This window comes from Protopterus annectens, chromosome 3.part0, assembly GCF_019279795.1.
Source record: "Protopterus annectens isolate FY-2018-M chromosome 3.part0, PAN1.0, whole genome shotgun sequence".
Lineage (NCBI taxonomy): Eukaryota > Metazoa > Chordata > Ceratodontiformes > Protopteridae > Protopterus > Protopterus annectens.
Window position 1 is genome coordinate 906,952,880 of NC_056731.1, and position 15,635 is coordinate 906,968,514.

A 15,635-nucleotide genomic window follows, 5' to 3' on the forward strand; every position below is an offset into this window, starting at 1 on the left:
ATGTATAAGGAGGCTTACTTACATGCATCTTTTGCTCATGTATTAAAATCAGCGCCTGTAGACATTACTTCATGTTAAGGTTACTATCTTTGCTAGTTGGTTACTTTGTCTTCACTACTTGCATTTGTATATCATATTACATGTTTGGTGACTTGTTTATAGGGAAAAACATTCTTATCTTCATTTTTTATGACCTTTTGCCTGTATGTGTTTCACTGATTTTTGCATTTTTGTATTATAACACTTGATCCTGCTTATCCTACCCGACTATTGGGTATCAAGCTACTTATCTGTTCTGTTCCATCCCTGCTAGTGCTTTAAGCATTGAGCGCCTTTAAATTTTTCCTCCTATAATCCTTCTGGATATTAATTTTCCACATATCTTGTTTGCCCCCTTTAATTTATAGGCGTATAGTCTGAACCTAAGCTAAGTGCTCATTATTTTGTTTATTCATTCATTAATTTTCTGCTTTTAGTACATTTATGAGCCACTTCCCTTTTGGGTTTATACATACATTAGCTGCTTTAGGTTTCTTAATTTTAGTGATAATATTTTTCTAACTTTTGACCTATTTCTGCATTTTTTTTGTCTCTTTTCACTTAATTGAGCTCTTTGGGTAGTCGGTCCAGTGGCTCTTGTATTTAACAAAAAAAAAAAATTTGTTAATAACTGTAGTAGTTATAACAGTGTTAGTACTGGCAACAAAGCCCTGCCACCTACATTTTTCATGTTTGTAAACCTTTTTTTGTGAGAGTTGATTGTTGGTTTATTGTTGACTGTAAGACATGGATGAACAGAGCAAGGCGTAGAAGAGCTTCCTAAGTATATTAAATGTGGCCTCAAAGTCCTACCCCAGGATAAGCACTACCTCTACATGGTGTGCCTGCTACCAGATGTCTTAGCTGCAGACTTCCCCATTTGATAGGCCTTTGGGCTGTGCCCCTTAGCAAATCGTCATAACAAGTTACTTCTAAAGATTGTCATTTCTTTAGAATGAAGTTAGGAGTTCTGCTTCTGCTGCTTTTATGGTTCTGAAGGGGGAGGCAGACTATTTCCTTCCTAATTTTAATATTTGAATCCTCCACAAAAATATGAGTTGTTAAGCTCCTGATGCCATATTGTAAATGTGTGGTTGAGGGGTATGTGGTAGTGGTGTCAGGGGGATGTAATGAATACTTTTTGACCCATAATTTTTTATGCGTCTTTATTTCTTACTTTTCATTTGTTAGCCAGATAAGTACACGAGGCACAAGTCTCTCTCTTTCAGGGGTGACATAAGAGCTCTGACTGGTTAAGTGACTTGCTTAAGAGTAACACAGGGCAAGTAGAGATTTAGAGAATCAAACCCAGGATTACTTGATTAAGCTCATTGGCAGTTTGCAGTCTTATTCCTTTCTGTTAAATAGGCACATAGTTGTTTAAGGCCAGCACATGAGGTTCCTTCTGTAGGTGATACCACTTTTCAGTGTGATGTCCTTTCATTTGTACTTTCCTTTTTGCCAGCTCTATTTATCACTGGGTTGGCCATGCCGACTGAAGCTGTGTAAAATAAGAAACTCCAGGCTTCCCCTACGTGGATGAGTGATTCCTGATGGCACCTTCTGGTTTCATCATGGGGCTTCCAGGTTGTATCACTTGAGTGGATGCTTCTAAAACTGGTCTCTACAGGTGTCCATAAACTGGGGGACTTGGTTTACAGCTTTCATATCATTGGGGTGTTTTCAGTGTCAGGAAGCTAGATTCTCTCCATTGTTTTTACTACCTGTAAAGAGAACCCAGAAAGTCAAGAATGTACCGTACTGGGAGAAGATGATGTGGAAAGTCTAGATTTCTGGACTTGAATACTGCCACGGTCTTTAATGGTGGTTTTTCACACTCTTTTTAATGGAGTTGTTGCATTGTACTATGCGCTGCTGATAATTACAAAGTCTGCATTTGCTCTTGGATATTTTAGTGGTCACCAAACATTACTGTTGGTCTTGAGTTGTAAAGGGGTTTATGAATCTTCATGTGGGCCTCAGATTCTTGCAGCTGAACCTGTCACCGATGGTGATAGTTGTTGAGGTGGGGAACTCATCTCTGGCCCTGTGTGACACACTTGTGTTTGCCTGTAGGGAGGGGTGCTCCACATCAGTCATTTGGTGTGCATCTCCAAAGGCCTTGGAAGATGAGCTCCTTTCAAGGCTTCTTTTAAATGTGTGTACTAAAACAGCATGGGAGGGGTTGCTCTTTTGCCCTTGTGCATGTCTGGCAGTGGACCAGGGGTTGTCACTGTCGCATACATTCTTATCCTGGCAAAGTAAATATGCTGACAAACGCATTGCTATGCTCCTTAGGCTCTCTTTTGGAGCTGTGGGTTGAGGAGCTGTGGTTAGTTTATTGCCTGTTGCTTGATAGACTGCAGTTTTCATTATTTTCTGCTAAATGCAGTGCGATATGTTGGAGTTCATATCTGATGCATTCTTCAGTCCAAAGCTAGGGAGATTACATTACTACTTTCATTCCCTCCGATTCCACACCTCATTGCCATCTTCAGACAGGAAAGACCAAAAAACTTGTCTTCTCTGCCCCAAAGTGTCAGTGAAGGATTTGGTTTCAGATTTTTACACCCCTGGTAATAGAGGATACCATCTCACTGCTAGTAAAGGAAGTTCTCCATTGTTAGGATGGCAGTAAACTTTACCTTAGAAAGTACCTTTTGCTATAAACCCTTTGGTTGCACTGGACCTCATGACTGGAATGTCAAACGTGATTGAAGAAATCAGGAGACCGTCTACATGACTTAGCTACTCTGCCAAGTGGGACAGTTTCTCATTTTAGTTTGCACTGTATCCTGTGCTGTTCAATTCAGTGATGATGTAGGTATGCTGTCCTGTATTAGACACCTGTTTGACTTTGAGCCTTAATTTTTCCGCGGTTAGAAATTTGAGTCAGCTATGTTTGCTCATTGTGACTTTGTAGAGAGCAAAACTAAGATCCAGCAGCAACTGGTCAAACATTTTCTTGTGGGGTGGAGGCGGGGATTTGTTTGCTCCTCTCCCATTTCACAATCAGTAGACTTCAGCTATCCATGTTCAGACCAACTTCTCTGTACATTGTTAATGTGTTTTTAATGTATATTTGGGCTTATTGCTTGCTTGCTTACTCCTGCATTTTTTGTGCCTGTTGTACACTTCAGTATTTCACATATAAGAGTAACTGATGCAGAACTCTGACTCCTACTGTATGTTTTACGTGTTTTTATTGTGACTGCAGTTTAACTTGGATTGTGGTTGAAGAGTCTAGCAATTGGCTCATTCACCTGACTAACAAACCAACAATAAAAAACACATTACTAGGAAAAGGTTTCTCCTGGTGGCTGTCATCTCTGTTTGATTGGTCTGTATTTTCTCTCTTTCTCAGCTGTTGGGTGTCTCTTAGGACCAACCCACTTTTTTTCTAAAAAAAAAAAAAAAAAATTGCCATTAAATCATAACCATCTTCCTGTGTTTTTAGCTGAGGCAGACATCCGTGGGGAACAAGGAAGCTGATGTATGTGGGTAAGAAGATGAAATAACTGCCTGCTTCATTTATTACAGGGAGTGATGGGCTAGCAGCTAACAACCAGACCCTAACTAAATGAAGTACTATTTGCCATATTTTTATCTTTAGGCAGCCTGTCACCCTTTGCAAAATGCAGCTGTCGATGGCAGCCTCAGTAGAGGCATGGCTGATTAAAGTGCTTACTTCAGAAATGTGTCCATTGTAGACATTTGTATCACTGTTACTTGTCCATTGGTTGACATAGTCTCCAAGCTTTACTGTTTAGACTGGCACCAGGAGTTTGTCCTCCTTTGTAATTTAGGAATGTCAGGATGTGGCTATTTGAGCCTTTCCTTTTCATTACCTTATGTCCGCTTCCAGCCTGATGGTTGAACTTCTTTCCTCTTCTAGCCCAGAGTGGATCCATTCATTCATAATTTCATGATGCATCAAAGCAATATATGCCTAATCTAAAATCAAGGTCCCTTTGTGGTAGGTAGCAAATACCTCCCTTTCTCTGTGTGTAAATGATGACTACATCTAGCAGAGGCTGTTGGTGTTCCAATACATTGCACAGGTATATACATGTATATTACTTGTTAACAATGTAGGTATTAAATATTCATTGTTGTCTTGATGTTTAGAAAAGGCAGTTGCTCAGTGGTTGGGTCAGACTGGTAGGCTGAAGGGTAGGTGCTGTTGTATGCAGTATTATCCTTACAGCATGTAGCTGTCAGCACAAAATCTTCTAAGGAAAAAACGTCAAATTGGAATGTAAGAGATAATGAACCAAATTGTGGCACCACCTAGTAGGGCCCCTTGTAGTGATTGTAAGGTAATGTAGCTGCTATGAAGCCATGTTAAAATCTCACTTAGGATTCCTAATCTTTATAAGCAGTCTTAAGCACCTGCTAACCAAAGTGAATTGTGTGTATAATTCTGAGTTAGTCACCATACATCTGTGGCTTGCGTCGGATTTCTTTTCTAAGATGAAGCAGCCATACCTAAAATGTTGAGGTTTTTGGTTGTGTTATTCTTCAGATGTCCTGGACTTAAACTTGTGCACCTCCCTTATAAAGACTCTGCAGTTACTTATGTATGAGACTTAGTTGGGGAGGGGAGTCCTCCACAGTGTTAGAAGGGATTATCTTCACGTGCCCTTTTCTTCATGTATGATTCTTGCATTAAAGACTATTGCATTGGTAGACTGTGGTTTTGTCATTGTCAACTTAATGTGCACGTGTCTTTTGTCCACAAATAAGGAGATTTTGGTCGGGTATCATGCAGCTGTTAATGGTCTGTTGAAGTATTGCTATGAAATTCTGTACTTTAAAACAGTGAAGTTAAGTGCAACTATAGCTTTAGTAGCTGTCTAGTGATGTGCTTTTTTCCAATTAAGCACAACGGGAATGAAGAGTTGTGCATCTTTCCTGAATGGTTTGGTTCTTTGAAGGTAGAGACATAACAACAACTCTAAGAATTTATATAAGAATTATAAAATCTGTTTTTATTTTGTACACAGGGAAAGGACGGTATGGAGAAGTATGGAGAGGCCAATGGCAAGGAGAAAATGTTGCTGTGAAAATTTTTTCATCAAGAGATGAAAAATCATGGTTTAGGGAAACTGAAATCTATAATACAGTGCTTCTTCGTCATGAGAACATATTAGGTAAGACCAGTTTTTTCACAAAGTAGAAAGGTACTCTTGATGTCATTTGGTAGCATTAAGCATAATCTGCAAAACATAGCCATTTGGTAGTCACATGAAATAATTTGTCCCAGTGGTGCAGGTAAATTATTGGAATGTTTTTTTATGTCCAATAAAAAGTTGTGTCCATATCATTATTTTTTCAGTTATAATCCTAGATTAGCAGGTTTGAGTTGCATATGGTGAGTTTGGTACACAGTCCTATGACCATGTTTTTGTTTACTTGTGCTTATAATATAATTTTTACCATTTGTTATATTTGTATTGTTTTGTCATCACAATCGCCCACTATGTGCCTGCAGTTGATCCATGGCAATTAGTCTACTACCTCAGTTAAATAATTGCCTGTGAAGAGCAATATGTTACTGTTTTCTTTTCTTTTTTTGTGTGCATGCACATATGTGCCTGCTCTGTATTTGATTTCTTTTTTTTCCTTCACAGGACACCAATGTAGCAGAATGTTTTAAAGGAGAACTGTGTAACCCACCTCTTTTTATGCCTAAGGGTTTCAGCCCTTTATACTGCATCTTTCATTTTCAGTTTTAAACAAACTAGCTTATGTTCCTTGGCATTTGCCAGTGTTGCAGGGCAGTAAGCATTTGAACCATGATACTGTGTGGTTCAGCCAAATATTGTGTCTGTTACTGCATACCGATGAAAGTATGCATGACATTAAGGTGCGATATGCAGAAATACTAACTGTTACACAGCACACCTAAATTCTTTAATTTTTAATTGTAAGGCCAGAGTAGTGCACTGCCTTGGTGTTGCATGCTTGGTACATGATTGGGTCAGTTAGGGACTATGCCAGCTATTGAGTGACAGCTACATATTATGTAACATAAGGTTGTAGTTTGCCTTACATGGGGAATGAATGATGAGCGATTAGAGAAAAAGGGGACACTGTCCTGTTTAATGCCAGCTGTTTTTTTAAATCTTTGTTGCTATCCTTAAATTTGAGTAGCATATTTAGTAGTTTTTTCTATTTTGTACAGCAGATGTTAGCACAGAAAAGTGCGCACACAAAATTATGTGATCCTATTCATTCAGTCCATCTGATACAACATGGGTCCTCAAACAGCGTGTCAGATCCTACCCCACAACATCAGTGTTCCAGCCTTAAGCCACAAAACAAATTTGCTCCAGTAATGCACCTGTCCCTTGAATAACCTCAGATTTCAGTTGATGCCTAGAGAGCAGTCTGTGGTTGATCTAGTAATAAACGGACTCTGACTGAATATCCCAGAATATCCTTCAGGTCTTACAAGAGAAGGATGGGGATGGTGGGAGGGTTGTCATATGGGACAGACATGAATGAAAGAATCTGTCATTAGGGTAAGTACTTAAATGTTCTGTTATTTGTTCAGTCCATCCAATCCAACATGTGGGTCAGAATCCCTAGCTGTGCACTTTCCTGTGTTGCCGCATGACAGGAGACCTTTTAGAATGGTAGAGCCAAATGAAGCTTGGGCTTTGGGAAGGTAATCTCAACTTGTAATGGCTAGTAAAAACATGCTTGGATGCACCATCACATATGTCATTAATAGAGGAAGACATAAAGAAGGCATGGATGTTGCCACAGTTTTTGTGGAACATGCCCAAGGTTTACCTGGCAAGGGATTTTTCTGGATAGTATAAATGTGATGCAGTCTGACAGACATCTAGAGAGGGAAGAGTTGGATACTTTCTGCTCAAATTCCTTAGGAGCAATGGAAATGAAGAGTTGTGCATCTTTTCTGAATGGTTTGGTTCTTTGAAGGTAGAAACGTAACTTTCCATGAACAAAATGTATTCCCTGCTGTTAGAATAGTTTAAGAAGAAAGCTGGTATATGTATTGGTTAGGACAGATTTGTTTCAGTAACTATCTTGGGAAGAAAAGAAGGATTCATTCTGAGCGCAACTCTGTCTTTGTGGAAAACAGTATAAGGCGAGGAGGAATATAAAACCGGCAACTCTTGAGATTCTCTTGGCTGATGTAATAACTGCTAGGAATAGTAATTTCCAGGAAAGGAATTTCAGCTGTGCAGTGGAAGCCAGCACAAATGGGGGCTTAGTTAGAGCTTGAAGCACTAAATTCAGTTTCTATGGCAGTTTTGGATCCTTGGTAGGAGGCCTGATTAGAAATATTCCTTCAAGTAATACTTTGCATAATTTATGAGAACAAGCAAATGTTCTTCATAGCCAACATGAAGGTCAGAGGTTGTCGCTAGTTGCATTTTGACTGTGGTGTAACTAGATCCAGATTGAACGATAGTCTAAGAAGTGCAAAATATCTGAAACAGATGCAGAGAAGGGGTCAGTGTTTTGACTGTCAGCCCAGGTAGCATAATGTTTCCATTCACTGTGATAGGTTTTACGCGTGGAGTCTTTTTGTGAAGCCATAAGGATTTTTTTTACTTCCTCCGTGAGATAACAATCTCTGTCCATAATCAGAACTGGAGAAGCCAAGCTGTTAGCTTTACATTTTGGAGGTCTGGTTGAGACTTACTGGAGGAGTGAATGACCAGATTTGGAATGGCATCCCAAAGCCAAGGGAGCTTCAGTAGATGTGTTTTCAGAAGGGGGAACTGGATTTGTCTGGGACAAAAGGGGGGGTGTGAGGATGACTGTTGCCTTACACCTAATAGCTTACTGAAGAAACTTGGAAGTTACTGGTTGGGGTGGATAAGCATAAAGAACCCCTGGAGGCTATTGCTGAGGCAGTGCATTCCTTTTTGACTGTCCTTGTTGGGGACTCTGGACAAAGAAGTTGCTACACTTGATGTTCTGTAAAGAAGCAAACTGATCACAGCAAGGGAAGCCCCAACTATGAAAACTCTGGGTACTTTTGAATTGAGACCACTCATGAGGCATGAAAAGAAACTTGCTTAGCCTCTCAACTAAGCAGTTGGAGACTCCAGGGATGTGTGTGTTGTAGTAATAAAGCAGTTTGAGGCCATTGTTCATTGCCATACCGTCATTGCTTCCTGACATAACAGGTATGACCTGGTTCCTCATCGCTTATGGATGCACCAAACTGCAGTCATATTGTCTGTCTGGATAAAAATCACCCCCTGCTAAAGTTGGTCCTGAAGTTCCTGCAACACAAGGAGGACCGCCTTCAACTCCAGGACATTTATGTGAAGATTGGCATCTAATTCAGACCATTGAGCTTGGGCCATCCTCACTTCAAAATGGCCTCCCCACCCCAGGGAGGATACGTCCATTGTCACTATAGCTACTGGGGTTGGTATTGCAAATGGTCTCTCTGCAGGTATCAACAGTGACTTGAGCTACCATCTCAAATGGGATCTGCAAGATTCTGTGCTAACCATGATCTTAGATAGACACACTTGATGCTGGCACCACTGAGCTTGAAAAAGCCATTGCAAGATTCTCATGTGAAAACATGCAAAATGAACCATCAAGACAGAGAAGGCCATTAAGCCCAGAACTTTCAGCACTGGTTTGGTGGGAGGAGCAGGACTGAGAAGAAGAGACTGTATTGTTGATCTCAACAACTGAAGAAATGGTACTATGGGTCAGGTAGAATCAAAACTGTGTTCTGTGAATGTAATATTCTGGGAGTGCACTAGATTTGACTTGTAAAGGTTGATAGATGTCCCCATGGAGGTGTAAAGTTTTAGGAGATAATTTCTATCTTGGGTTAGAGACTTCGAGGGGGCACCAAGGAACCAATCATCTAGGTACGGAAAGATGCCAAATACCAAGAGTTGTAGGTGAGCTGCTATGATTGTCATGCGTTTGGTAATCACTCTTGGGGCTGTTGTGAGACTGAATGATAGGATCATGAAATGATGATGACTGACTTCTCTTCAGAAGCCCAAGAATTTCATTGATTTCTTCACAATCGGCATTATGGCGGTCTGTTGAGCACATTCAGTTACATTCCCTGAGATGGGGTAGAATTGATTGTACTGTGACTATTCTGAAACAGGTCTTGCAAATCTGTTCAGAAGGCTAAGGTCCAAGATGAGTCTGAGGCCCTGAATTTTTTTAGGACCCAAAAAGAATCTTGAACAAAATCCTGGCCCACTCTACTCTGGAGTGACCTCTTTGATGGATGTTTTTTTTTTCTTAGAAGTGAGAGTACCTCTCTTTTAGATTCATTTACCTGGTAGGGTGTGATTTCCAGTAACAGTATGATGGGCTGGGGTAGTGAAAATGGGTTGTAGTAGCCTCTGAAAATAATCAGTCTTACCTGTCTTGTGTAATGGCCTGCCAAGTAGAAGGGTGGAGGGAAAGACGTCCCTAAAACTCCTCCAGAGTGAAGCAGTCGGACAAACCTGTAGGAATACTACTGATGTTCTTCATACCACATTGCTGCAGTCCTAACACTTGGGTAGTCCGCTGTCCCAGTCGGCCCGAATACCAAAGTATATGGCTGACGTCGGTCAAGGCGCATTAGTCTGACGTCAGGACGTCAGGGTACAAATGCGCATGACCGACGTCATATCCTCAGTCTTTTTTGCCGCATGGTCCGATGCAGAAGCAGTTTTGCAAGTGCAGGTTGGCGTTCTGAGATTTTCCGAAGTCGGAGTTTCAGACCGAATCCAAGTTGGCTAAGTACCCGCTGGGGATTATTTTGGTTTTTCTTGCCTCAGTATTTTACCGGATGTCAGAAAAGTGAATAACTGTATTTCTTGTGGGAAACAGATACCTCATAGGGATTACCATACCTTGTGTATACCTTGCTTAGGGCCTGAGCACGACGTTGTTGGCTGTCGCTCTTGTGCTAGATTTAACAAACGCACTATAAAGAGAAGATTAGATTGTGCCAGGTTAGTTTTGGGAAGCGGTGTAATTATAAAATGCCGCCGGATGCTCCGACGCCCGCCAAAAAAGCGCAAGGACAAAACAGCAAAGCCTAGGCTGGAAGAACTGTCCGTCCCGGACGCCGGTTCTTTAGAGGCTCGGTGGAGCCAGGGTTCAGCCAGAAATTTCTTTGGAATCCCAGGGAGAGACTTTATTACTGCAAGATGTGACCTCTCAGGAGGTAGGCCAGGCGGAAGGGGCTTCTCAGGTAGCTGTTCTTCCCTCCCTTCCTAAGGTGGTTAGGCCCTCCCCTGCTGTTTCCAATGCTTCTCCCAGGGGCAGGCCAGGTTTTGTTTCAGGAGTTACCCCTAGTTCTTCAGGGTCTGTACCTAAGAAGCATATGCTTAAGATGGCAGAAGATTTGATTACAATGATTAGAGGTTCTATGCCCCCTCCTGATAAGAGGCCTAGGGTGGAACCTGAGCTTGGGAGTTTTGAGCAGTGTTCGGATGCTTCTGAGTCTTCGGCTGAAGACTTGCAGGAGTATTCCCCTTACTCTGATTCTGATGTAGATGATTCTACTCCTTCTGCTTCTCCTCCTGAGAATTTTTCATTTTCAGAGACTCTTCATTCCATGAGGGAGCATTTTAAATGGGAAGGTCAGGATTTCTCTGATTCCAGGAAAAGGCTTAGGGAATTTTTGTTTCTACCCCAGCATAGGCCTTTAGCTATACCTCCTGTTCTAGATGTGGTAGAGGATGTTTTGCAGAGGCTTCCTGAACCCTGACTCCTTGCCTCCTGCTCCAGTTAAACCGGATAGATATTATAGGGTGCCTGAAGCTCATAAGTATCTTTTTAAGAGTCCTAGGGCAGACCCAGGAACTGTTTCACAGGGGCCTAAAGATGTTAAGGCTTCTGTTGTTAAAAATCCTGTTCCTCCAGATAAAGAGGCTAGGGCTTTGGATAGATGGGGAAAGAAAGTGTATACTTCTTCCACTTTGGCCATGAGAGCTTTGAATTGTCAGTTTCACATGTTGAAATACCAAAATTATCTCCTTTCACAATTAAAGTCTAAGGTAGATGCTTTGGCGGAAGGTATTGAGTGTAAAGAGTTGCAGGATTTAGTTCATGTTTCTGAACAGGTGAGTAAGCATTCTTTACAATGTGGTTTTGATGCTGTGCAGGCCTCTTCGAGGGTGGCTGCCACTGGTTCGGTTCTTCGCAGGCACGCCTGGTTGAAGGATCAGAATTTAGCTGAGCATGTGAAAACAAGGATTTTAGATGCTCCTTTACAATCTGATGTGTTGTTTGGTTCGCCTGTGGAAGCAGTTCTAAAGAAAATGGAAGACAAGGCTAAGTCTATGCAGATGGTTAAAGATTTTTTTGCAGGTTCAGCCTCCGAAGTTTAGTAGAAATTGGCCTACCAAGGGGTGGACATATCCTGCTTATGATTCCCAGTCTAGGGGTAGGTCTGGACGTGGTAGAGGCAGAGCTCAAGGTTCTTTTAGGCCTAGAACAGGGAGTTCACCTGCTCAGTCTTCTGGTGAGGGCAGGGGTCAGTCCTTTCGTAAACAGACACAATGACCTGCCTTTTCAGCTGCCAGAATCTTCTCGTCTGGCAGCACCTTTGGGAGGAAGGTTGGCACTTTTCAAAGAAAACTGGAGTTTAATTACCCAAGACAGATGGGTATTGGATATCATTCACCACGGTTACAGGTTTTATTTCCATACCTTGCCTCCTTTCAAAGGCATGCCAGACATTCCTCCTCAACAAAGGAAAGAGGCTCACAAGCAAATTTCTCTGTTGCTCCAAATAGGGGCCATTCAGCCGGTTCCTGTGCCAGAAAGGGGCCTAGGATTTTATTCTCGCCTGTTCCTAGTACCAAAAAAGGGGAACACGTGGAGACCAATTTTGGATCTGTCTATCCTCAACACTTATCTGGACATTCCCAAGTTCAAAATGTTGACGTTACAACAGCTTTTACCTCTGCTGGGCAAAGATCACTGGATGGTAACTTTGGATCTCAAGGAAGCTTACCTTCATGTTCCTATCAGACTAATTTGCAGGAAGTATCTGCGTTTTCGAGCTGGGAATTCTCATTATCAGTTCTCTGCATTGCCCTTTGGCTTATCTACTGCGCCCAGAGTATTCACAAAGGTTCTGGCTCCAGTGATAGCTTTCTTCAGGCTAAAAGGAATACAAATCTTTCCTTATTTGGACGATTGCCTGATTCTGGCTCAAGGAAGGGACGTGCTTCTTCATCATTTGGAATATGTGATAGCAGTGCTAAGATGCCTAGGGTATTCTGTGAACGAAATAAAGTCCAGTCTAGTACCCTCTCAAGACATGTGCTTTCTGGGTGTGAGACTGAATACAGCAGCCCGGATGGCCTTTTTAACCCCGGACAAACAAAAGAATCTTTCTCTTTACTTCCATCAACTATCTCATCAGTCCGGGCTGACTGCAAGGACAGTCCTTCAAGCCTTAGGGTTCATGGCATCTTGTATTCTGGTACTTCCCAATGCCAAACTGCATATGAGGAAGCTACAATGGTATCTCAAAATGTATGGACACAGCACTGCCAGGATTTGGACACTGTCATTCAAATAATACCTTGCATTCAAAAGGAATTTTTGTGGTGGGCTCAGGAATGTCACCTAAACAAGGGACTCTCTGTGACCCGCCAGAGGCGAGTCAGATTCTAACGACAGATGCCTCAGACACAGCTTGGGGAGCTCATCTGAATGGAAAGTGGATACAAGACAAGTGGCCTGCCAGACTGCAGCATCTACATATCAACATGAAGGAGATGTTAGCAGTCCAGTTTGCATTACTGGCTTTCAAGGATTTACTTCTTCCAGGGCAGGTGTTGATTCTAACAGACAACACAACTGTCATGTGGTACATCAACAAACAAGGGGCAACACATTCTTATCCTCTATGCAGGCAAGCAGTGATTTTGTGGGAGACTGCGTTAAGCTTGCAGCTGAATCTTCAAGCAAGGTTTCTGCCAGGAGCACAGAACTCCTTAGCAGATGTGTTAAGCAGGCAAATCATGGATCCCCACGAGTGGAAACTGGATCTTCATGTATTTCAGACATTGACAGTGTCATGGGGAACTCCAGACATAGATCTGTTCGCTTCTCCACTAAACCACCAGCTGCCAAAGTTTTGCACGAAAAGGTTTCATCACACAGCCTGGAAAGTGGATGCTCTTTCTTTCAGTTGGAAAACTCTTCATGTGTATGCCTTTCCACCTCTGCCTCTCCTCCCAAAGGTACTACTAAAGGTCAGACAAGACAAGCCAAGGATGATTTTAATAGCTCCAGATTGGCCTCGGCAGCACTGGTACCCATTGCTGAGGAGTCTGGTAAGGAAGCCTCCATGGCCCTTACCTTTGATTCCACACCTATTGTCTCAGAAGGACGGGCATCTGCTCAATGTCAAGCTTCACTCTCTTCATCTAACAGCTTGGCATATTCTGTTTTGAACCATAGCAGGTCTCAGCTTCCTCAGCAAGTTTTGAATGTGATTATGGAAGCCAGAAGACCTAGTACAAGGAAAGTGTACGAGGAAAATGGAAGAGATTTTTATTTTGGTGTGCAGCAAAGGATTTGGATGTTTCTGAGCCAAATTTGAGTGTGGCTCTTCAATATCTTACTGAGTTATTGGACAAAGGTTTGTCTTTCTCTTCCATTAAGATTCATGCTGCAGCAATTTCAGCTCACTATGATTGTGACCCACCATTGTTTTCTCATCCTTTGTTCAAGCAATTTCTTAGAGGGGCAAAGAATATAAGACCCCCACGTAGAGCTCCTACTCCTGCTTGGGACCTCAATTTTGTGTTGGAGAAACTCACTCTACAACCTTTTGAGCCTGCAGCTACTGCTGAATTGAAATATTTGTCATGGAAGACTGCTTTTTTGTTAGCCATTACATCTGCAAGAAGGGTGTCTGAATTGCAGGCCCTTATGGCGGTTGAGCCTTTCCTGATTTTTCATAAGGATAGGGTATCTTTACGTACTAATCCTTCCTTTATGCCTAAAGTGGTTTCTAGTGTGGCTTTAAACCAAACTATTCATTTGCCTACCTTTTATGCAGATCCCCAAAATAGGGGGGAAAAGATTTTGCACACTTTAGATGTACACAGGCAGTTGCGTTATTATTTAAGCAGGACTAAGGATTTTAGGCAGTCTCAGCAGTTGTTTGTTTCTTTTGCTTTGAGTTCTCAGGGCAAGCCTGTGTCAAAACAAACTATTTCTAAGTGGATTGGGTTTTGCATTGCATTTTGTTATTCCCATCATGGCAAGGAGATTCCAGCTGGGATTAGGCCTCATTCCACTAGGTTTACTGCCACTTCAACAGCATTTCTAAGGGGGGTGGCAACTAAGGATATTTTGGAGGCAGCTACTTGGAGTTCAGTGCATACTTTCTCTAAGCATTACCACCTTCCTCTCTACTCTAAATCTAGGGCTGGTTTTGCCACGGCTATTTTGCAGGGCATGTTGTCAGCTCTTGCTTCCTTATTATTTGCCAGCCTCCCTTACCTCTGCTTTGGGATTCTACCCAAGTGTTAGGACTGCAGCAATGTGGTATGAAGAACATAGTACAGTTTTGTACCTACCATAAATGTAGATGTTCGAAGATCCACATTGCTGCAGTCCAATTTACCCTCCCTCCTTCCCCTCTGTGTTTAGGGGTGGTTGTGTGGGTGAGGTTATACTCTTGTAAATTTGTATATATTGTATATATATTTGGTGCAGGAGTGTGTGGTGTTTTTTGGTTTTAGCCTTATCTTTTTAGGGTCTTCTGACATCTGGGGCAAGAAAAGACTGAGGATATGACGTCGGTCATGCACATTTGTACCCTGACGTCCTGACGTCAGACTAATGCGCCTTGACCGACGTCAGCCATATACTTTGGTATTCGGGCCGACTGGGACAGCGGACTACCCAAGTGTTAGGACTGCAGCAATGTGGATCTTCGAACATCTACATTTATGGTAGGTACAAAACTGTACTTTTTCAGTCTGGAAAAAGGTCCATAGTATCCCTGGTTTTGCAGGCCCCCTCTGCCTCTGGACTGATGTCCATTAAAGGGACTACCTCTTCTGTTGCTGACCGTGTCAGAAGGTGAATCCAACTGTTGTCTGCCTCCTGAACCAGAGTTTACAAGGCCCTTTCCGATTCCCACTGTAAGCTCTCTGTGGGGCTTCAGACTTCACTCTGACAGCAGACAAGGTCTTGCCCCATCCTGTTCACACTTCCTCATTTTTTTTCTTTCACTGAGGGACCAGTGAGGGAAGATCTGTCAAAGGGGGCATTAGTGAAGGACTCCTTAAAGTTGTCCACAAAGTCACAGAGATTTAACCCATGTTGGACCTGGCTGTTCCATCTGCCAGTTTATGCATAAGGAACATGAAGGGGTTGCTTTTCTTCAACATAATAGAAATGGTTGATTTCAGTTGCTTACTTGTCTGTCATCAGCCAATTGTTCAGAGTAGGAAAAGCTTATTGGGTCCCATCTCTCTGGAATCTGTTCGGGAGTGGCATAGTTCGAGGTCCTCAGAGGAAGTGTGTCTGAAGCATGCACCCACTTCCTTAGTCTGTTCCTCACCCTTGCCTCTTATATGGGGAAGGGGGGGGTG

The 15,635-nt window shown here is 42.3% G+C and overlaps 1 protein-coding gene across 2 annotated transcripts in view; it reads left to right on the forward strand.

Annotated features, from left to right (window-relative positions):
* LOC122796618 (activin receptor type-1-like) overlaps positions 1 to 15,635 on the forward strand; it is a 446,478-nt gene that overhangs the window by 285,014 nt on the left and 145,829 nt on the right. For both annotated transcript variants that reach the window (XM_044065233.1, XM_044065231.1), the window contains exon 7: positions 5,046 to 5,192. In XM_044065233.1, the coding sequence (XP_043921168.1) occupies positions 5,046 to 5,192 (147 nt within the window). The remainder of the gene's footprint in view (positions 1 to 5,045; positions 5,193 to 15,635) is intronic.